Below are 23,590 nucleotides of genomic sequence, written 5' to 3'. Positions count from 1 at the left end.
ATCTCCTCTCTTAGCAACTTCCAATTATGCAATACCGTATCGTCAGCGAGAGTCACCGTGCTCTACGTTACATCCCCGCGAGTATGTTCTTTTACATCTGGAAGTCTGCCTTTGGACCACTCTTTGATGACTTTTGGATGGAAGGCCAGACTCTGGCTTAGAAAACACCCAGGCTTTGATTCGCTGGAGGGAGAAGTCGGCAGTGGTTAGAGAGAGGAAAACCCGAAGAGCAGTTTCGGTGACACGTAGAATGAGAGAGGGTGGGATGTGTCCATTGTCACTTCAACCGAAACACCCATTGATTAATTTTCCGTTGTAAACAAGTGTTTTCCTCGAAAGTCTTGGGTTTGTAAGAAAGTTTCTTGAAAACGTGTCTCGCACCTGCCCCTGAGGACTGTCCTGCTTAGGGATTGTTCCCAGTGAGGGCTGGAAGGAACTGGAGGGAGCATCTGGGGACACACTCCCAGGGCCACTCAGCTAATAGATAGGCGAGCTACGTGTCGTCCCCGACTGTCTGGCCACCCGTCCAGCTCTCTCCTTTCTCTCTACTCCGTGCCCTGTTCTAGACTACAAACCGTGGACAAGCAGGGGTGTGAGCTCTAAATTGTTGCCACTCCCAGTTTGTTGCAAGGGGTTCCCAGGATTGCCCACATCCTCCTGTGAATGAGGACCGCTCAGCCCATTAAGAAAAATGTTGAGCTATAGAATTTCCTGACAATGATATGCACGTGGGATTTCCTTCCATTGTAGTGCATTTAGGCTAAGAATCTCTCTCTCTCTCTCTCTCTCTCTCTCTCTCTCTCTCTCTTTTGAAGCTTAGAAATTAAATTATGGGATTTAAGAAAAGGAAAAACATAACATTTTCACAGCCTCCTCCCCCAACCTGTTTGGCGAACCCCTGTTCGTCTTCAAAAATCTTTCTCACATGATGCTTCCTCCGGGAAGCTTTCCTATCTTCTTGTCCTCCTAATCTTTGGCACGTGTCTTTTGTCATGTCCCAGGTCCGAGAACCTAGAGGGGCTTCGATGTTTGGTGAAAGAATGAATGGTGTTTTCATTTCTCAAAAAGGGTGTTTCAAAGGAAGCTAGACAATAAACGAGGCTACTTTTTTTTCAGGTGGGTGAATGCTACGCACGCTTACCGCTAACATTTTGTTGGGTAACGTAACAAAAATACGATCTGCAGGAGAGGAGAAAGAAAAAATCCGATCCACTGTAGATAGCGAACCCGTGGCCCCTTCCTTTTCGGCAACATATGGGCGAAAGATCCAGAAAATGGGCTGCACCTCTCTGGGTATCCAGATATGTAGTCATGGCTTAATACCATTAAGCCAACGTTTACAGCGTGGACACTTGCACAAAGCGCTTGCCACGCCAAACGCGATGGCCGTAAAAGAAAAAGATCCTGTTCTGAGCAGCTGCTATTAAATCATTCTTACATGAAGTGCCCCTAAGCACTCGACTGCCATTATTTCCATTGCATATCGTTTCTCGTTAGCATTCGAAACTTGTACCCGCTTGTCAGAGTGTTACTTCACCGCCGTTGCTGCATTTTATTCGTATCTCTTGGGGAGGGAGTCTCATTTGCCTTTTGTCTGGCTGTACGTGTCTCTACCTTCGAACACACGGGTCAGCAACATAAGATCCTCAGGCCCAGTCCAGCTGGCTACCTGTCTTTTGTAAATCCGATTTCATTGGCCAGCCACGCTCACTCCCTCGCGCCTGGTGTGTGACTGCTTTTGCGCGCTACAGCAGTGGACTGGAGCGGCCGCGACAGATTCTGCCTGGCCTGCCACGCCAAAAGTGTTTACTGCCTTGCCCTTTATAGGACACAAAGTTTGCTGACCTCTGTTCTGATACGTTGAGAGATCCTTCAGGGTGGCGGTTATGTTTTATTCTTTGAGGTGTTTTAACCCCAACATCTGGACGTCTATCACCTCCTTCAACAGATGCTTGAGCCCTGCCTGTGTGCAAGGCGCTGTTCCACGTGCTGGCCGTACATTGTCACTGAGCAAAGCGGACTCTGTGCTGTCATAGAGCCCGCCCTCTGCTGGGGCAGTGGGGAGAGATGGCTCGGTGACCAAACGAATAGAATACGTTGGGCAATAAAAGCTGTGGAGAAAGGCAAACCGAGGTCGGGGGAGAAGGGTGGCCGTGATGGGTGGGCAGGTGGTCGTGGTGGTAGCAGGGGACTTGGTTTTATGCGGGCTCACAGAGAAGGTGACACCGATGCAGAGAGTCCTGTGGATTCCCCAGACCTTGTGAGGGGGGAGACGGGACGTGCTTGGCACGTTTGAGGAATCGCAAGGAGGCCATGTGCCCGGAGCCGAACAAGGGGTAACGTGGGAGGAAATGAGGTCACTGTCTGAGTCTGTGTTCTCTGGGGCTGGAGTTATTCTGGTGCGTTTCTCTCCGAGTGGGATGGGAAAGCCCCTGGAGGGTAGAGCAGAGACGGGGCAGGCTCAGTCATGTTTTAACAGGATCTCTGGCTTCTGCCGTTTGGAAGGGTATTAGGATAATCCAGGTAAGGCGTGATGTCGGCTGGCCCACGATCATAGAGCTGGGCTAGTGAGGACGCCAGATTCCGGCTTCTCGAGCCAGCACACTTGATGTCCTTGAATGAAACGTCAGCATTTCTCCCGGGGTCAGCGGTGGAATCACCTCTGGAAATTCTGATCGTGCCACTCTGGGATGGAATCCTGGCACCCGCATGAAAGTACAGTCATGACTGGGCACCTCAGTCCGTTAAGCATCCGACTCTTGGTTTCGGCTCAGGTCACGGTCTCGAGGTTCACGGGATCGAGCCCCGTGTCGGGGTCCGCGCCGACGGCACGGAGCCTGCTTGGGATTCTCTCTGTCCCTCCCCCTCTGCCTCTCACCTCTCTTTCTCTCTCAAAATAAGTAAGTGGACATGTTTTAAAAAGTTAGCAGCGTCACAGCTCTCCAGACAGAATTGGGGCTCCTCTCGTTCCACCTGCGAACAAAGCCGACCTAAAGGGCTACGTTTTCCCTTTAATTTACGTTCTTCCGGTGGGAAGAGAGAAGGAGTTCGATTTAGAGATAATTCTCATTTTCCGCGATCAACCAAAATAGTGATTAATAGGTAAACCCTTTCAATTTCTTCCAGGCCATCTGCCGGAAGAGGTGGCCGAGACCGAGGGGGGACGAGACCGAGGGGGGACGGCGGGTTTCTCCCAACGGCAGCGACCCCCCCCTCCCGCCCCCCCACTGGGGTTTCCGCTGCAGGTTGTGGAAACAGGAGAAGCTTTAATATTTCAAATCTCAGCTGCCCGCTTAATCTTGCCCATGTAGTTAATGTTCGCGAATGGCCGAAGATCTCTTTCAGCTACCGGCCTCCTACGAAGCCGGCAGCTCGTTAAGTTTTAACAAACTCAGCACATACTTGACGCTTTTAATGATCGCTTACCATCCGGTGGTTGGCAGGACGGGGTCCCCTCGGCAGCCCTGGTGAGCCTCCCCGCGGTAACGCGACGGCCTGACGCTGCCGTCCGATCTGCAGGCGTTACCGTTGTCAATGACTTACCAGATGCGTGTTGAAGCCCCGAGAATCCTTGTTCTAATTAACTGAATCGTTATTAGTCATTGGGACCCAAGCTCACCGCAGCCCCAGAAAAGGCCCGTAGATATTTTTTCTCTGCTTCCCTCTGCCCACCCACATCCCACTGCGGGATCAACGAGTAGAATTATTCAGGAGGGTAGCGAACGCATGCCAGAAACATTGCCCCTGTCACGATCATGTCCGCGAAAGTCAGCGTTTTTCCTCGGGAATATATTTGGGAAGCTGACATCGCGTATTTAAGCGTTACCGTCGCCGCCGAAGCCACGCGTTTGATTTCACGCACATTTCATGCCCGTTTCCACGGGAGGTGCCTTTCTACTTCTCTGAAGCGTGCTTTGGTGTCACAGAGGGAGAAATCCTGCGGACGCATAAATGTTCGCGTGTAAGTTCATCGATTCCGAGTTCTGAAAGGCTCTCGCTCATTAGTTAGCATTTCTTTTTTTTTTTTTTTTAATTTTTTTAATGTTTATTCATTTTGGGGACAGAGAGAGACAGAGCATGAATGGGAGGGGCAGAGAGAGAGGGAGACACAGAATCGGAAGCAGGCTCCAGGCTCTGAGCCATCAGCCCAGAGCCCGACGCGGGGCTCGAACTCACGGACCGCGAGATCGTGACCTGGCTGAAGTCGGACGCTTAACCGACTGCGCCACCCAGGCGCCCCAGTTAGCATTTCTACATTTTAATTCTCAGCACAAGGTAGAAGTTGGCCGTGACCCACTCAGGTTATTGGGATCAGATACAAATTGTGGAAACCGCCGTTTCAGTAACTTGCCAGTTTGGAGTAAGACCTTTTTTCGCAAGCAAAATGGCAAAAACCCACTCGCTGCTTTCAGGGACTGGGACTTAGAGGAAACGTCCGTTGGTGTGCTGGCCTAGGGTGTTTCTCCCCGCCTCGTTGCCCCACGTGCACAGAAAGAGAATTATTTGGAACGTACACGCATTTTACCCTTCCGTGACCCGCGTTCGGAATCATTTTGAGACGCATTCAAAGCTGACAGCCCCCCATGGCTGACCCCCTCGCGCCTAATCACATCTTACGTTCTGTTTCCAGATAGCTGATCAGCTTCCTTGGATTTTGCTGATGACCCAGGAGAGCTTTGCCTGAAGATGGAAACACTGGAGTCGGAGCTGACCTGCCCTATTTGTCTGGAGCTCTTTGAGGACCCTCTCCTGCTGCCCTGCGCACACAGCCTCTGCTTCAACTGTGCCCACCGCATCCTGGTGTCGCACTGTGCCACCAACGAGTCCGTGGAGTCCATCACCGCCTTCCAGTGCCCCACCTGCCGACATGTCATCACGCTCAGCCAGCGCGGTCTAGACGGACTCAAGCGCAACGTCACCCTGCAGAACATCATCGACAGGTTCCAGAAAGCGTCCGTGAGCGGGCCCAATTCCCCCAGCGAGACCCGCCGGGAGCGGGCGTTCGACGCCAACACCATGACCTCCGCCGAGAAAGTCCTCTGCCAGTTCTGTGACCAGGATCCTGCCCAGGACGCTGTGAAGACCTGTGTCACTTGCGAAGTGTCCTACTGTGATGAGTGCCTGAAAGCCACTCACCCAAACAAGAAGCCCTTTACAGGGCATCGTCTGATTGAGCCAATTCCGGACTCGCACATCCGGGGGCTGATGTGCCTGGAGCACGAGGATGAGAAGGTGAATATGTACTGTGTGACCGATGACCAGTTAATCTGTGCCTTGTGTAAACTGGTTGGGCGGCACCGAGATCATCAGGTGGCAGCTTTGAGTGAACGCTATGACAAGTTGAAGGTTAGTCCGATCCGCCTTAAGCCAACCCCTTTCTGCCGGCAAATGTCATGGAAATAAAAAGTGTACTCACTGCTAGCTACATGGCAGGTGAAGGTGTCCTCTTCACCTTTGCTATCTGATTAGTTTTAGCATGTTTCTGGCAGCCTATAAATGTTGCACAATAAGGGTGTCTTGTAAAAGTTGACGGCCGCTTGTAATTTTAGCGTTGTCACGGTGACGGTGAATTTGCAAAATCTGGATCGCCTTCAGCCCTTGCAGTTTTGTGTGTGTGTGTGTGTTTGAGAGAGAGACAGACAGAAGGAAAGAAGGAATGGCAGATAAAATCTGGCTTTGGGCATTTGCGGCGGCGGGGGGGGGGGGGGCATTCAGTTTCTTCATTCATCCAGGAAAGCTAATTTCACCCGAATTGTACCTGGATCTAAGTTACCCGCATAAACGAAAGGACGCAAGGAGGACAGCCTGTGGCAACTGTGGGCTTTTGGAGGACCTGTGACCTTTCATTTCTCGTGTGAGTGATATCTGGCTTAGTGGTGAGTTAGAGTGCGCTGACCATCTCGGGTTTCACGAAGGGTTTCCTTTTCATTTGGGCTTTGTGTTCAGGAAGGTTACAGGCAAGACTATTTGAACTTCCACTTTTAACATGAAATTATTAACCTGACTCCAGCTCGGGGAACGATAATTAATATGACTATACGTCAAATTAAAAAATCACTCTCTAAATATGGATAGAATGCACCAGGGAAGAAATAAGTCAGGTCTCCTGATGTCTGTTCAACTTCAGGCGACGGTGGGTCTAATTATGGCAAACTCAGCCGAGAGTTTGCTCTGATAGTGAGATACTATGCTCACCAGTCAGTTTTAGATCACAAGACGCCAATTAAAAAGAAAGGAAGTAGAAATTAAGAGCTTTGAGTAAATATATATTCAAGTCCTTCCTCTCAGGAAAAACACACACCGTGTTGTTGAGCAAACAGAAAATGAATCACATGATCGAGAGTGCTACCATTGGGAGCACACCGTCACCTGTCACAAATGGTTCCTATCACTTTTCCTCAGCTAGTGGGTGGTTGTGTTTCCCGGGACCTCATTGTTTATTTTGTGACGCTGGGATTAATGGACCACACCTGTGATTTGGTCTGGCTGTGTCTTGAGACGCGGAGGGAAATGGAGGAGCTGAAGTAAATCCCGCTCCTGAGTGTCACTTGGGGAACAAAACCTCACCTGGGCAGCACGCCTCACTTTTAAGTGTCCCTGGAGAGGGAGTTAAGCCCGAGGACTTAGGTGCTGGGGACAAGGGGACATGGAAGCTGCCTGGTTTTCTAGCGTGCCCAGCACTACCACAAGCACACCTCCAAAGTTAACGACGGCGGAGGCAATGCGTGTGCGAATTGTGCCTCTGAGACAAATTCTTCGGAAATGGATGCGGCGATCCATCTTGGAGACCAAGGTGACCGTTTCGCCCCAGTTTTGGTGGGGGACTGAACGTTTGAGATGACCGGACACAGGTGGTTTTGTTTTCCCAACGTAAACCTGGCGGACGGGGTCTTTTCTTTATCACAAAATGTTCCTCTGACTGGATCGACACTGCCTTTTGATGATCAGTTGTTAAAACCCCACCGTGATGTTCAATATTCGACAACCCCGGACTCGGTAGTTAAACTTGGTAGTCAGGTTCTGCTCGTTATTTGTGTACTATCAGAGGGGAGTTATTAGTTATTTACAGAACATCTCCAAATTTATGAGGAGATACTGTCATGCTCTAGGCCCTTCTTGCGATGAAACGGACAACTCTTCACTTATGAGCCCTGCACACTTGTCTGATCGAGCCAGTGGGTTAGTGGTCGTTGATAATTGTCAGGCCCTCCTGGTAACAGTATCAGTTAACGAAGCAGTATATTTTCTCTTCGAATTATAGAAGCATAAGCATATAAACAGCACCCGGTGCACCCAAGCACATTTACCGCCACTCAACAAAATATGCTTCCGAGCATTTACTTACAGCCTTTTCACAAAATGCGCTGATGAGCATTTAAACAGATAACATGCCAACGTAACGTGTTTGCTCCAAAACACGCCATTAGAATGGACAGATCATAAGAATACCCTGACATGTGGGGCGTCTGTGATGTTTCAGCTGTCACATAATTGTGAACGTACGTACTTCTTTGTTTTGCTTAAAACCCAAGCACAGCGTGTGCATTAATATTTGAAAGGACCAAAGCCAAGGAAGGGCGTTTTTGTCAATTATTACTTTGGTCTGAACAAGTGACTACGCTCTGTAAATTGGATATGTAGGGACGCAGGGGTCTCCTGTTGAAAAACGTGTGTGTCCGTCCTTCTGTTAGTAAAAGTCCACTATCTGAAGACGGGAATTCTGCAATGATGACGAAGAACAATTATTTCTTGCACTGATCTTAAACCTCGGGGGGCACCTTTACTCATGTTAGGTCTCAGTATACGTATGTTTATGTAAAGAATTGGAATATACTTTTGCACATCTCTTTCTAGGCACAAAAGGGAAAAAAAAGCATAAAAATCCCAACGTGTAGAATTTTATCTGAAGGTAAAAAGAGAAAAGTCTTCCTACCAAATGCACGTCTCTAAATGGAGCATGTCATACTGTGGACTTTCTTGCGTCATTCTAATTGAATTTGAAGAAGCCTCTCGGTGCCCCAAATCTGGATTAAATTTTGATTGGTGAACTACATAACATATAAGAGAATTTAATATAGTGTATGGCAGAGTGACCGAGGAATTACCATGCAATCATTCCATTTTCTCCCTGTTCCAACATACGATGTTGGAGCTCTAGTTTCTTTTCTCTAGTTATACCTATAAAAATATACAAACTGAGAGAAATTGACCTTGCCTTGCCCTTCAACTTCAGCATAGACTCACTTCAAGTTAGCTGATGCTGAAGGTCCAAACCATTGTTTTGCATTTCTGACTCTAAAGGCTGGCTGAGGGAGTTTATTTGTATGATGTCCGTTTCAATGGGTCATCCCAGTGGAATTTGGTCACAGTTTGGTAAAAGTTCCAATTCAAGCTTAGCCTTCCTGTGTAGTCCTTCTTATCTGGAGGTCAAGACAAGGGATTTCACTCTTGGGTTTCATTTATAGATTGTAAGGTTCCATAATTTGGGAAGTCCTGTACGTTATTTGCAACCGGGAATGTCGTAAGTAGATACTTAGCTAGACTGGTTTTCTCTTTCCTCAGAATTTCTACACCTTGTCCCTACTCTGAAAATAGTCACAGGCATAGTACGGGTTCCAGCGCAAAGGTGTGTGTGTGTGTGTGTGTGTTACATGGCGCATCCATGGTACCGATAGAGTTATCTGGCCCCAAATGTCAATAGTGCCCAGTCGAGAGACCCTGGTCAGTGAGAAGAATTTAGTGTTCATCACTGTAGTAATTTGGTAGGCTGCCCTCACAAGGGATCACAAGCACAGTGACCTAAGCAACAGAAATTTATTGTCCCACAGTTTTGGAGGCAAGAAGCCCAGAACCAAAGTGTAAGCAGGGTTGACTCCTCCTGAGGGCTGTGAGGGGAGGGATGTGCTCCAGGCATGTCTCCGTGGGTTGTAGGTGACTGTCTCCTCTCTCTCTCGGGTGCCGTTCTCCCCCTGTGCTCGTCTTTGTGTTCAGATTTCCCCTTTTTATAAGCACACCAGTCATACTGGAGGACGGGCCCACCGTCCTCCAGTATGGCCTCATCATAACTAATTACATCTGCAATGACCCGATTTCTAAATAAGGTCGCATTCTGAAGTTATTGGGGGTTAGGGGCTCAACGTGTGAATTTGGGGGGGCACAATTCAACCCACAACAGTTCCTTACTTCAGTGTGTACCTAATTATCTAGTCAATTGAACACATATTCTTTCTCCATCAAGGATTTAATCACCTCAAGTTAGGCAGAGCCTTGTGGGCTCGCACTGCCCCGGCACTCACCTAAGACTGACCGTGGGGGCTTGTAGATCATGAATTCCCAATAAACTCTTGTCAGCTGCTTCACTGATGATCAACTATTAACCCTCCGTGGAAATTTTAATTTAAGGCCATAACAATACTGCAGATATTCATTCTTCTACGTGACAAAGCATCCTATAATATCTAAATGAGAGAGGAGCCAGGCGTTACATGACATCCCACCCAACTGGACGTGAACCATTATTTTGGACCCTATTGCATTTTGTTGGCTTAAAGGCCGTGAATTTTGATAAACTAGATCTCGGCTAATTGTGCAACAATTCACATTTGTTTCACGCTGTTATGTGATGGGCACTTGATAGACCCATTAAACCCATTGTTTCATTTCCCCTCCAGTTAACCATATCTGGCATCTAGGTGTTGTTTTAATGGGCTGCCGAAAACTGCTAAGCCAGTATATGCTTAATAAATGACCGGGCATAGCCTCCTTCCTTCGTGGCGCTCGTAGTCTAGCAGAGAACTCCAATCAGGCCAATATTTTCTCTGTTGGGGGGGGGGGGAAGCACTGCATGCCCACAACAGTAAACACCAACCCTAAACCTGAGCGATGGAGAAAGTCTTCCCAGAAAAGGACCATGACACTCACCATTCCCAGCCTTTTGTTAGAAAACGTTGAATTTCCTAGGTGTCTGTAACTGCCCTGGTGTTAGTCATTCTGTTTTTTTTTTTTTTTAAGTTTGTTTATTTTCCATTTTATTTTTTTCGTTAAAATTTACATCCAAATGAGTTAGCATATAGTGCAACAGTGATTTCAGGAGTAGATTCCTTAATGCCCATTACCCATGTAGCCCATCCCGCCTCCCACAAGTCCTCCAATTACCCTCTGTTTGTTCTCCATATTTAAGAGTCTCTTCTGTTTTGTCCCCCTCCCTGTTTTTATATTATTTTTGTTTCCCTTTATGTTCATCTGTTTTGTCTCTTAATAAAGTCCTCATATAAGTGAAGTCCTATAATTTTTCTCTGACTGACACTTTCTCGCTTCACTTAGCATAACACCCTCCAGTTCCATCCACGTAGTTGCAAATGGCAATATTTCATTCTTTTTGATTGCCGAGTAATACTCCATTGTATATCTAGACCACATCTTCTTTATCCATTCACCCAACGATGGCCATTTGGGCTCTTTCCATACTTTGGCCATTGTGGATAGTGCTGCTCGAAACATGGGGGTGCACGTGTCCCTTCGAAACAGCACACCTGTATCCCATGGATAAACGCCTAGTAGTGCCATTGCTGGGTCGTTCTTTTTTATTGTTCTCTCCTGCGACATCCCTTGTGCAACCCTGTATAAGATTTCAAGCTAGTTCACAATAATCCCAGGCTAGATTTTAGTCTAAAATATGGATATGCCCTCTGACATTTCACCGCATGATGCCGGTGGGATATGTGCGTAAGTCGGACATAGGTCTTGTAGAACGTTTTGGTTGTATGGGGTCTCACCAGTTCTGACTGGCCCCTTGAGAATGCCATTCTGCTTGTGGTTTTTTTCAGTCAGCGATATATATTTAAAATGTGGTTTCCGTCGGGCTCTGGGCTGATGGCTCAGAGCCTGGAGACTGTTTCCGATTCTGTGTCTCCCTCTCTCTCTGCCCTTCCCCCGTTCATGCTCTGTCTCTCTCTGTCCCAAAAATAAATAAACGTTGAAAAAAAAAAATAAAAAAAAAAATGGGGCGCCTGGGTGGCGCAGTCGGTTAAGCGTCCGACTTCAGCCAGGTCACGATCTCGCGGTCTGTGAGTTCGAGCCCCGTGTCGGGCTCTGGGCTGATGGCTCAGAGCCTGGAGACTGTTTCCGATTCTGTGTCTCCCTCTCTCTCTGCCCTTCCCCCGTTCATGCTCTGTCTCTCTCTGTCCCAAAAATAAATAAACGTTGAAAAAATAAAAATAAAAATAAAATGTGGTTTCCAAGTATTTGTAAATTACCTTAAGCCTAGTTTTTCATTTTCTCGGTTTGGTACCCAAAGGATTTATGATACACGGAGGAAAGGAAACCATCCCCAGGGATGAGTTTTTAACTGTAAGCTCAAGGCCACATCCTTCTCCCTGAAGAATCTCCTCTCCCTTCTTGCACCTGCAGAGAGGAAGGTCTTTTCGCCTGATGCTTTGGTGTTATTGGAACCATTTTCAGTAAGTTTGGAGAGTTCTGGAAGATGCACAGGCAAGTACAGAGGTACCTTGTAGCCGTGTGGCTATGTAAACAAATGTAATTCTTGGGCACGTTGCTTACTGGTCAAAAAACAGGGCTAAGTATGTAGTTACTTACATAGACACTTGGGAGAACAAAGTAAAATGTTTCACATAAACTCTCGGTGTTGTGCCTGGCCCCCAGGAAGCCTGCAGTGTATGTTAGGACATAACAGTGTCTACTGGGAGCCAGGGGGTAGGATGGTTACAGTGTGGACTTTGGAGATAGACTGCCTGCCAGTCGTTTGTTAATACTGTTTGTATTATTTGTGTGTGAGATAAGGGTCGTGTTACCGTTTTCATGTGTTCTGTAGTTTTGCTTCCAAAGCGCCTGGCAAAGGGCAGAGGCGCAACAATGAATATCCACTTGTTGATGGACGTGTTGATGGACGTGAGGCCTGTTGGCAGGAACCTGCCAGAGAGTTTAGGGATCCTAGACAACGCTGGCTGGAGCCTGGGGCGCCGACTGAGGGGCCAGGAAAGAGAGTGTTGGAAGAGTCCTGTTGGGATAAGATTTGGAAAGCCTTTCGAGTGCCAAGTTAAGAGCGTGCGACATTTTTAGCCTTCTCTACAGGGGAACGCTGAAGTCATTTTGTTTTTGCGAGGGACGCTTATGTGACGTATGTTTTCTGAAGGTGAGGTCACGCGAACGTGTAGGCATCCACAGAGGTGGGGGGGGGGGAAGACGTTCCCATGCCTTTAGAATTTGTGGTCTCTCTTTTGTAACATTTTAAAAAAAACGTTTTATTTCTCTTTGAGAGAGCGCAAGCCGGTGAGGGGCAGAGAGGGGGACAGAGGATCCACAGCGGGCTCTGTGCTGAGAGCAGCGAGCCCGACGCGGGGCTCGAACGCACGAACCGCGAGATCGTGACCGGAGCCAAGTCGGACGCTCAAGCGCCTGAGCCGCCCAGGTGCCCCCAGAGTGGTGTCCTCGTTAACTGGCGAAGCAAAGTAGCGTCACACGGCTCAGAACCCGCCACACCGTCAACAGAAACACGCAAAGCTGGGAGATTCAGAGAGGGGCCCAGGAAGACTGAGAAGAAGTAGGAGGGTGTCCTTGCCGGGCGGGTCTTGGGTCCAGGCGGAAAGGCGATTCTTTTCCTCCTGTCCTAGTGCAGCGCGACGCACTGGTGATAACATGTGCTGATTTCTTCTGGCTTTTTGATTCACAATAAGCAGGATGCCGTTCAAGCCTCGGAATGCCTGCTATACACCTAAGTGACGTTTTAGAGCCACAAGCAACCTCGGAGCTCACGTTATTTCACCCCCCTCCTGGATGAGAATATTAGGTAAAAGGAGTTGCCTGCAACCACCCGGCGAGGTGGCTACACGGGGGCTGGACACGGCTGTCCCGCTGCCCGGTCTGTCCTGCGTCCCTTCAGCCCCGCCGCCCTCCGGGCGTTCCTCTGGGTCCTTTTGAGGCACTGGGACTAAATGCACTGATTTTACAGTGACTTTGAACACGCACCTGGCCTGGCTGTGAGCCACCATCGTGGATGTAGGATGATGCCTCTAGGGCCACCAAAAAAGCTGCTTCAAGATATCCCCATGCTGTCATTTCTACCGCTGCGCCAGTGTAGACCGGGTGGCTTTGAAGGGCCAGACCTCATGCCAGGAGGCGGGTTCGTATAGATGGACCCAGTTGCCCTTGGGGACACCACAGAGAAAAGGAGATGCTCACGTGGAAACAAATGAATTACAACTGCAGCTTAAATGGCTCATTAATTTCCCTCCTAGGATAATTATTTGTAAAGTTTATTTATATTGAGAGAGAGAGAGAGATAGTTGGGGGGGGGTGGCAGAGAGAGAGAAAGAGAGAGAGAGAATGAATTCCAAGCAGGCTTCGCGCTGCCAGCGCAGAGCTGGTCGCGGGGCTCAAACCCACAAGCCGGGGGATCATGACCTGAGTCAAAACCAGGAGTCGGACGCTTAACCGACTAAGCCACCCAGGCGTCCCCCCCACTCCCCGCCCTTAGGGTAATTTTTTTCCTGAATGTTTTAACATACAGATTAACAATTTAATTTTATTGAAATACATTAACCGAGTAAACATAAGTGAGGAGTATCTGTGCGTGGTATTTGGATTTAAGTTGAAAAGTTTTGAAAGAATGCGATTCATCGCGACCAGTTACAAAGTTAAGGCCAGTACGATATGCTGAAATTACGTTAACAAAACATTCCATTTTTTTCAAGGCTGTGGTATTCAAAACTCTCCTTCCTTCTGTGTCATTGGCAGGTCATGAATTAAGTCCATCTTCGAAAGAGTGGTACATTTTTTAGTCCCGGCTAAGTAATAAAGAGGACATGAGTGGCCTGCGAAAGTGAATGTGGCTAAAGATTTCATTTATTCTCAGTATGTGACGTAAGCATTCTGGAAAAATCTGACGAAACTGCATTTACAAAATCCACTTAAAACTTACTCACTTGATGTTTTGCACTTTGGGGCATGATACGTAAAGTCTTTGCATACCCGTGAGGATAGGTTTGAAGCTGACAGAGGAAACACATTTTACATTTCTCGTCAAAAAAGAAAATGCTTGTAAAGTGCCGAGCATGGTGATTGGCACATAGTGAGCGTTCCATGAACGTGACGTATTATTACATCTGGGCATTTACTGTTACACTAAAGGCTTCATTGGTGTAATCCAATCATGGATTTCATGACAGTATCATAAATTACTCCGTGGTTATAGGGTCGATTTGTGTTTCTGGCTGACATGGGAAACTAAACAACCTTCAGGGGAATTATAATTGGGTGGAAACTTTGATTTGTCCTTCTTTCTAAACCGAGCTAGGTAGTAAAATGGACTTTTTTTTTTTTCAACGTTTATTTATTTTTGGGACAGAGAGAGACAGAGCATGAACGGGGGAGGGGCAGAGAGAGAGGGAGACACAGAATCGGAAACAGGCTCCAGGCTCCGAGCCGTCAGCCCAGAGCCCGACGCGGGGCTCGAACTCACGGACCGCGAGATCGTGACCTGGCTGAAGTCGGACGCTTAACCGACTGTGCCACCCAGGCGCCCCTAAAATGGACTTTTAAGAAGCAGGGAGTGGTAGACTGAAAGAAATGGCTTTAAGAACAGGCACCATTTTGAAGTTCAGTCCATGGGGGATGAGCTAGGCTTATCTGATAGAATCAACACCGTGGGTGTTGACAGAGGACCTGTGACTATTTCCTAGGAAAAAGAAGCCAGCTCAGGGTTATGTCACACGTAGACAGCCTGGACCAATCACAAGTTCCATGGGCCAACTTTCTTTTGTGTTGTATGAGGGAAGGATAGAGCAAGCTGACCTTGGCCAATGTTAGTAGCCGTGTCCCTTAGAATGGGAAGAAGAGGTTTTGGTATTGGTTAGGGCTACGAGAGGAAGAAAACTCAGAAGAAGGAACTCGCAGAAGGAGAAGGGTTGGAGGTCCTCCACGATAGTGGCCCTGGGGGATTTTGTTCTCTATGCTTCCTGCCACTCCATGGGGACAGAATGCAGAGAACAGCAGGGTTATCATCTGCCTCCTCCCTTCTGTCTTCTTTGCTGCTTAATGGGGGGGGGGGGGTGGGATCAGGAAAATAATGGCTTTTATTCACATTGGTATAGACTAGGTTAGTAATAAAGCAATATGGAAATCATGAAAAGCTTCTACGCCTTTTGTACCTCTATAAATGATCTCCCCCCATCTGTTTTATCAAATCCTACTTTTAGAAAGAAAGAAAGAAAGAAAGAAAGAAAGAAAGAAAGAAAGAAAGAAAGAAAGAAAAGGCTTGTTTATTCACCCAAAGACTATTTGTTTGTAGCTAATGAGATTAGCACTGGGTAAAGTCTGGGAATGCAGAGGCGAATAACCAAGATAAGTCTAGATGTAATGATAACGTGTGATAAGAGTATATGAAAGGACTATGAAAAGAAGTGTATGAAACTCAATCCATGAGATAGTTCTTGCTATGAATGATAGCCAAAAATTGACGGCTTAGGTGCTGCTACCTGGAAATTGCCTAATTCCAGAAGCTGCAGTGGAAACACTTTCCCGTGAAAAGCCACATGCGGAGGACAAGCAGTGACTTGCTTTCGCACCATGCGTTCCTTTGGAGTGGCAGGAAAGGACAAGAGATGAGGTCCCCAATCCATAATAAAATCTGGGCCAGGCCCTTTCTTATTTATTAAGGTCTGCTTTCCCCCCGCAGTCTCCATGTCCTTCCTGGACGGAGCTAATAGGTCAGGTAAATAGCCAGGCTCAGAAGCAGTTTCTGTCATTTCCACTCTGAAGGGGCCCATCTCTAAGAAGACGCTATGAGAGGCAACTGGAGGAAGTGCCCTTGTGTTGCCAAAGCCAACCAGTAGGCTGGCTTTATCTGTTGGGGATTTTTTTTTTTACAAATTTAGGCACTATAGGATGAATATCCTGACGTGGTAGAGTGAGAGATTTATCCCTTCCTCCTTTGACCCTTGACATGGCTGTTCAGAGTTCAGTTGCTCTCGGTTGGTATGGAGAGAAGCAAAATGGACAGATTTTAAGACTCCCGCTCAGCATGACCTGTTGCTTCTGGAAGATCTAGGAGACCTGAGGTACCCGTTCAAAACCCACCCAAGGAACTTGGAGAGAGATGTTTTTCTGGCCCCCTGGATTGCTGAAATCAGGCTCTACAGGGTCCTGGCAAAAAAGGGGCTCGCCCGTGTGTAGTGTTCATCTTGTTAAGTGAAGTAGTTACACTTTCTCTTGTATTCTAGAAATTCATCTAGAAACGTAAGAGGCAAGGCCACCGTGCTGCCTCCATACCTCTAGAAAAATGTCGCGTAGGCCAAGGCTGGGTGGTAGTAGAGGGAGGGAGAGTTCTCTTTCAAGATGCTGCTTTCAGTTGTTCTGAGATGTGGTTCAAGGGTATTTGTTGACTCAACACCGAGAACCAGCTATTACCAAGAGTAATGACTAGCACTGGTAAATCTCCAGATTGACAGTTTGCAAAGCACTTTCAAGTATTATTTGATCCTTGGAACAACCGTGTCTCCCCGGCAAAGATGTGGGAATGATGATACCTGCTCATTAGGGGTCTTGGGAGGATTAAATGAGATAATGTAGGGCCAAGTGTCTAGCCCAGCGTCTAGTGGGTGGGAGAAGCTTGGTAAAGAGGAACCTTTTTAACCATGTGCAACACGTGGCCATGGGAAATTAAATAGCATAAGTACGGTTAGAGACATAAAAGTTTGGGGCTCAGACCCAGGGAGCCCACCCTGTCCCTAACGAATCATTGCCTAGGATTAAGGCTGAAAGAACTATGGCTCAAACATCCCACACCTCAAAAAATTATTGACAAGGAAAAAGGGCTTGAAAGCGCTTTTGCCTTAACTTTGGACACAAGGGCTCCCTGGACAGAGCGAAGAAGTTTTCTTTACAGTGGTGACTATGATCGAAGATGATCTATTTTCCGTTCTAACAGAAATAAAGACGGAAAAATACAAAGTTGAAATATGGAAATCCATGTGGAATCATTTTTATGTATCTACAGTAATGTCGAATTCTTCCATACCCATCAGCCACTGCATATGTAAGTGTTAAATGAAGGAATGAACGAATCTCCAGTGATCCCTAAATTCATTTCATCACTTGAAATGTGATTATTTATTTGCCCTGGTTAAAAATGTAAATTTAGAGTCTCGGTCTATGATTTTGACATTTCAAACCTCTTAAGAGACCCAACTGAGCTCGTGTTCATATTTAGTTATTCTTGGCAAAGCCTGGCTACAGATAAAAATGGTCACTACGTGTTAGTCAATAATAGAGCTTTTGGGTCTATCCTCCATTCCTCCTTCTAGGATTGCTAACCCGTCGGAATTGTAGGCTTCAATTAGTAGCTTAGACCAGAATGTCTCAAACGTAACATGTACACGGGAACCACTCGGGGGTCTTGTTAATATGCAGATTGATTCAGCAAGTCTGAGATGGGTTTGGGGTCTGATTTCAACTTGGGGCCTGGCCTTGCCATTTTAGAGTCATATGCATTTAAGTTAGGGATAAAAGCAAAACTAACTTCTCTAAGCCTCATTTGCTCCTCGATAAAACAGGAGGTGATAATAATTCAGGACTAAACCCTGTAACGCTTGACCCTTGGGAAACCCTGGACGAGGAGTAATAAAGCCAGTACAGACTCTAAGAAGTCAGACAATATAAAGTTTATAGAAACACAAGTGAATGATGGATCTCCTTCCTCAATCCTTCCATCCCCTCCTCTACTCACTCCACGCTGTTCTTAAAGGACCCAACTCTAGGCTCACTGAGGACTTCTCCAGCTTAGCTTTTCATGAAATTCGCTCACCCCAGACGTTCCGTATTGTCTTTTCATGATTACGTAGTATTCGGTACCGTTTTATGAACATTCTTGGGGCGCAGAGCCTTCTCGGCCCAACCATTTGTCCATTTCTCAAACCCGGTGACCGTATCTTGTAGTTCTTTTGTATCTGCTTACTCAGTTTTCAGTGACTAGAGCATTTTTTTTAAAGCTACGAGGCATTTTATCAGTAGTAAATACTTGTTGAAATAAATGGAACAGCCCATAATAATTTAATCAGATTATAGTCTCCACTGTGTCGGTAGGATTTGCCCATCAGATAAAAAAAAAGGAAAGCCATACATAGCCCACCAGCCATTCTTTTGAATTTTGAATACATAAGCAAGTGAAACACTGCCTTTCAGGTTTTTGCATTCATTTCTGAATCTGCAAATCGCTCCCCCATGATTTCTCTAGAGAAAGTATTAGAGAGAGACCGTTTGATTTTTTTTTTTTTTAAACTTCACCTCAGGCAGAGGTGATGAAATATTTGTCATTCACAAGAGGTAGGATAAAATAGCACTATATACCCGTATATTTGCTTGTATATATACTTTTTGTGTATACATTTTGTTTTCTGCTGCCTCAGAACAGTTACCTTTAATTCCATTCTGAGGCAGAATACTAAGAAATCACGAAGAGCTTAGGGGGTCAGCTTAGCAGTGCACGATTGCCTTCTCCTGGCAACTGGGAGGGCCAGGGGGCTGATAATGGCACCTAGTGGGTCAAGGTCGGGGATTCTGCTAAGCATCCTAAATGCACAGCCCAGCCCCCATGGCAGAGAATCATCTGACCCCAAAGGCCAAGGCTGGGGCACCCTGAATTGACCCAAAGCATCTTTGCCAGTGACACCAAGGGAAATGTTCAGCCTCATTCTCAGAGGCATTGACTTGTCTGTGTGATCTCCGAAACCGAATGTCTTTGGAGATGTAGAAAGCTCAGCCCTTGGAGAATCCCGCTTCCGCCATCTGTGGCCGCCCTGAGTGGCAGAATGGCAGCGCCCCGAGGCGCTCTGCATGGCAGGCTTCCTCTACCTTAGGCTGGGGCCTGTCTTGAGCAGTCTGGGCCCGCACATGCCGTCCTTCGGGCTGTTTCAGCAATATTTAACCCTCCGAAAGCTTATTAAACGTTCCTTAATCCCTTCCTCAAACATGATTGAGGTGCACTTGATATGATCTGCTGTCCCGTAGATTTCCGAGTCATTGCGGCTCGTGTTCAAGACTACCTTCCAGGTGTAGCTGTCTGTGTCAGAGACAGCCTGGGGCCTTCGACCGAGTGGGAAGTCTGCAGAGAACAGGCTGGCAGCTGAGATTTTCACCCAAATGGCGTGCATTTGATGTATAATGGTCTTAACTGTGGTACATTCAAAGTGGATTAATTCCACAGTTCCCAAGTTAACTCATTAAATCTGTTCGTCTAGTTTAAATCCATCTTCCAGAGACGCCGTTTATATTTATGTAGCTGTGCTTCTTTATCTGCAAAGCTGTAGATTCTCAGCTTCTCAACTCGGAGGCTTGGAACGTGAGTCTTGGAATCAAACATGAGCCTTCAATGCCGGCATAATTTCCAAGCGCTTGTTTCTGCAGGCAGATACTGTTCATTTCACCAGAGGTTCACAACGTGAACGCCCCGAGCTGGAAGGGCCTTTGTCATTGTCTAGTCCAATGAGTCTTGCCCTGGCTGCGCATAGATCCCTCAGACTTCCCAAGTGATTCTAACGTGCAGACTTGCTTGAAAAACTTCAGTCTTGCTCAGTCTCTCCATTCCAAACGGGGAAACTGAGGTCTAGATTAATTCATAAAGGCAGGAGTCAGCAAACACTTTAAGGGCCAGCTACTAAATGTTGCCAGTTTTCTGGGCCATATGGTTTCTTTCGGAACTGTTCAACCTGTCCTGGTGTGAAAGCAGCCACAGACAATACTTACCCAAACGGGCGTGGCTGTGTGTCAATGAAACTATAAAAACGCGTGGCTGGCCGATTAGGCCCACGGGCTATAGTTTGCCAACCCCTGGTTTAGGTCTCACGACCGGTTGGTGGAAACCCATATGGCTAGACCGCAAATACACCAACCTTCAGTAAACGTTCTTCCACTGGACGCAGCCTTCCTGTTTGAGGCAGGGTCTATAACATACCCAATTTCTGTAGAAGTTAAATACATACCTTTATGTAAGTTAAGACAAGTATCCCGGGATCTACAATCACAGTGTCTCTGTTTTACTAACGTAATAAGCCAGTCAATAATATTTCTGTCCAAGGGTTTTATTTTTTTCAACTGGAAAGTCCGAAACTAATTTCTTTCGAACAACTGTGAGCAATCTTGAGCGTTCTATCTAATAGCTAGAGATGCCTCCGTAGGAGTCCTTGAGAATGACCATGGAGTAAGGCCAAGGTAGAGGAAATGAAACCGTCACAATTAATGGGGAGAGTTATGGGTTTGGCTCTTAATGACAATGTTGGTATATATTTTTTTTATTTTTTATTTTTTTTTGCTGTTTGTGTAACACTTCCTCCAAATGCACACATAAAAATAGGTTTGTTGGAAGGTTAAAAAGCCATTGAATCGGGTCTTTTTTCTTGGAGATTGACTTACATTTGTCAGTTACACACATAACTATATTTTTCAGGAAGATGATTCTCTCTTCCATTTTGTGTCTAAAGAATACATTTGATAAAAGTGCTCCCTGTCCTGACGTGTCCTGTTTACAATGATAAAATGGCTTTCTGTCAGTGATTTCTCCGAATGGATAAAGATGGTGAAACAAAATGAAATTTGTGTCCCACAGGAAGTGTCCCTTATCTATCTCTATGACACCCCTCTTTACGGTGCCCTTTCCCCGTGATGCCCCCTCGCTGTGATGCCCCCACAGATGTGAGGACAGCTGTAGCTAAGTTTGCTTCCTCCACTTGGCTTACTCCGCCCTAGTAAAACTTCACTGCTGCCTTAATCTTTGGTTCCCAAGGCTCCGGGAGAGTCATTTTTTCAGTGCTGTTGAGAGTTTTATAGCCCTGAGCGGTTTTATGAAATAAAGTGTTCCAAAGGACTGTACTAGAAGATGGGTGATATGAGTTAATACCATGCGTTCCTTCTGACAAGGAAGTGTTAGATGATAAGACAGCTCGCTGAAGGTTGAACTGATCCTTATCCAGATAAGCTCTGCACTTGAGGTTGCCTTTGTAGGGGGGACAATAGGCACAGAAAATGTTGTAAAAAATAGGTTTGTTTGTTTCACATTATCATTGAGAAAACAGCTATAAAGAAGACAGAGTGAGGTCATTAAATGCCGCTAAGCCCTTGAATGATGATTTATACGTAGCTGAAATTAAAATAATTTTCATGAAACAGAAACAGTTCAGAACTCGGTTTTTCCCCCTCTGTTTGTTTGTTTTTGCTGTTACTGCTCGAAGAATACTTACTTATTATTTTAAAATATTTCAAAAATATTTCCCAAGTAATAAATTCCATGCAATAAAAGACAACAAGCCGAGAGCATAATGCCAGAACATTTCAGGCGTGCCCAAAACGTGGAGGAAGCAATCTCATGGGACTTGGCCATTTCTCTTGTAAGGTCTTAAAACCCCATGGGAAGTCCACGTACGACATGCTATTGTTCGGGAGTTCCACTTAAAACACACTGGCAATATTCAATATTTTTTTCGAAGTTCTGGAAATCTAAAGTATACGCTTTTTCAAATACATAGTTTACTCCAGCAGCCAACACTGCCAAACAGAACTAAAGAAGAAAAGAAATTAAGAAAATATGAGAATTGGGACTACTACAAAGTGACAAACGAAAGTTTTTAAAAGCAACAGAACAAATCAACCCCAGCCTTGTTTTGGGGACGTTAAAGTGGCATTGCTTCGGATGTGTTTCTCTCTCCTCTCACCCCCTCCTTCATTCAGAAATAATCATCTTGTCACCACAGGCACACATCCCATTTTGAAGATGTTTTCCAGGAACATGTCCCTGTCTTTAAAAGAAATTTGTTTTTATGTTTATTTATTTTGAGACAGAGAGAGAGAGAGTACAAATGGGAGAGGGGCAGAGAGACAGAGAGGGAGACAGAGAATCCCAAGCAGGCTCTGCACTGTCAGCGCAGACCCCAACGTGGGGCTTGATCCCACGAACCACGAGATCATGACCTGAGCTGAAATCAAGAGCCGGGTGCTCAACTGACTGAGCCACCCGGGTGCCCCTTCCCTCTCTTTTAATTTTGTGATCTGAATATTGGTGTGACTTCAGTCCCTTTGGCAAAGGGATTACTAGATGCACTGAAGGAAAATATGAACCTTTCTCTAATTGTAGACTGAGGAAAGGGTGAAGAACAATATTTTATTTATTTCAATCATGTACAGCATGTACAACCAAAGAAATCACCTTTAGAGTTTGTCAACCGGTATCACAGTCGCCTACTATGTGTTGAAAGTCTAATTATCTAGCCTCAAGATTCCGCATTTAAAAATTTTTATTTAATGTTTTATTTATGTTTGATAGAGAGAGACAGAGCACGAGCAGGGAAGGGGCAGAGAGAGAGGGAGACCCAGAATGTGAAGCAGGCTCCAGGCTGCGAGCTGTGAGCACAGAGCCCGACATGGGGCTCCAACCCACGAACCGTGAGATCATCACCTGAGCCGAAGTCGGACGCTTAACTGACTGCCACCCAGGCTCCCCAGTATCTTATGTATTTATACTGTTAAGTTGGATGCAGCCCTGTTATTTTTTATGAAACTAAATTAAGTCAATGACCCAGGGTTGTTTTTTTTTAGAATGAGTTGGATATTAAAATAGAACAATATTTTCCTTTTGCGGAAAAGTCTTCCGATGAAGATTTCAATTCATGGTAGACAAGTATTTCCTAAATGAAGGTCTTTTCATTAAGTCCTTGGTGAGCAGCTCCCAGCATGCCTTGGCCCAGCAGAGGTCCTTCTGTATGGTGCAGTTACTGTTGACTGAGATTCCAAATCCTCTTGGTTCTAACCAGGGCCACTCGGATGAAGAATCTTGCTTATTTGCTTTTCTCCCATCAGTGTAACCTTGGAAATCCCAATCTTCCCTTTGAAACACTGACTCTGTCTTTGGTGTCTCTGTTTGCAAAACCAGCACGGCCTGTTGTACTCATAAGAGGCATTTTCTGGGCATGTGACAATGGAATAAAAAAGAAAGTGACGGACATGAATGACTTTTTAGAAGATGATGCCGCGAAAGTTGGATGCTGTGGGGGGTGGAGAACGAGCTTGGAATCAGACAGAACTGGGCTCGGGGGCCTATTTCCAGCACTCACTAGCTGTGCCAACTTGGGAAAGTGACGCTCTTGGAGTGCGTTTCTCCATCACTAAAGATCGGGGTAATAATGCATTCCTGTAGCATTATGAAGGGGACTAGAGCTCCATAAGATATGCAAAATACTTGGCACACAGCGTATGTTCAATAAATGCTAGCTGCTGTTATCATGACTACTTGCTGCTGCTGCTACTCATTGCAAAATCGAACATCGTCAAAGGTATCGAGATTTATCTTGTGGTCCATATTTGATCTTTCGAAGCAGATGAATACTTAACACACCTCAAATTGGATTCAAAGTAGGTAGACTTTGGGGTGTGGATATTGTTGTGAACACTCGTAGGCCAGCAAGGGTGTCCTATGGGGAAGATTATGACATGTTTGGTATGTGGTCGTTGGACTAAGGCTTCCCCTTAATGCACCGCGGTTGATTGCACTAAAAATTCTTTGTTTCTTTTTAATTCAAAACTAAAAGAAACT

General features: G+C 46.2%; 1 protein-coding gene across 2 annotated transcripts in view; it reads left to right on the top strand.

The window, feature by feature from the left end:
- The first annotated feature begins 4,686 nt into the window (after positions 1-4,686).
- Positions 4,687-23,590, top strand: part of MID1 (midline 1) — a 100,720-nt gene continuing 81,816 nt past the window's right edge. Inside the window, exon 1 of one of the 2 annotated variants that reach the window (XM_047076356.1) lies at positions 4,687-5,232. In XM_047076356.1, coding sequence (XP_046932312.1) covers positions 4,687-5,232 — 546 coding nt within the window. Of the gene's footprint in view, positions 5,347-23,590 lie in introns of both variants that reach the window. The other variant, XM_047076355.1, reaches the window with a different exon arrangement.

Source organism: Lynx rufus, unplaced genomic scaffold, assembly GCF_022079265.1.
Source record: "Lynx rufus isolate CCGP_SWC_20201006 ecotype Redwood Valley unplaced genomic scaffold, mLynRuf1.p SCAF_14, whole genome shotgun sequence".
Lineage (NCBI taxonomy): Eukaryota > Metazoa > Chordata > Mammalia > Carnivora > Felidae > Lynx > Lynx rufus.
Note: the sequence above shows the minus strand (reverse complement) of the source record. Positions and strands in the feature narration are given on the sequence as shown.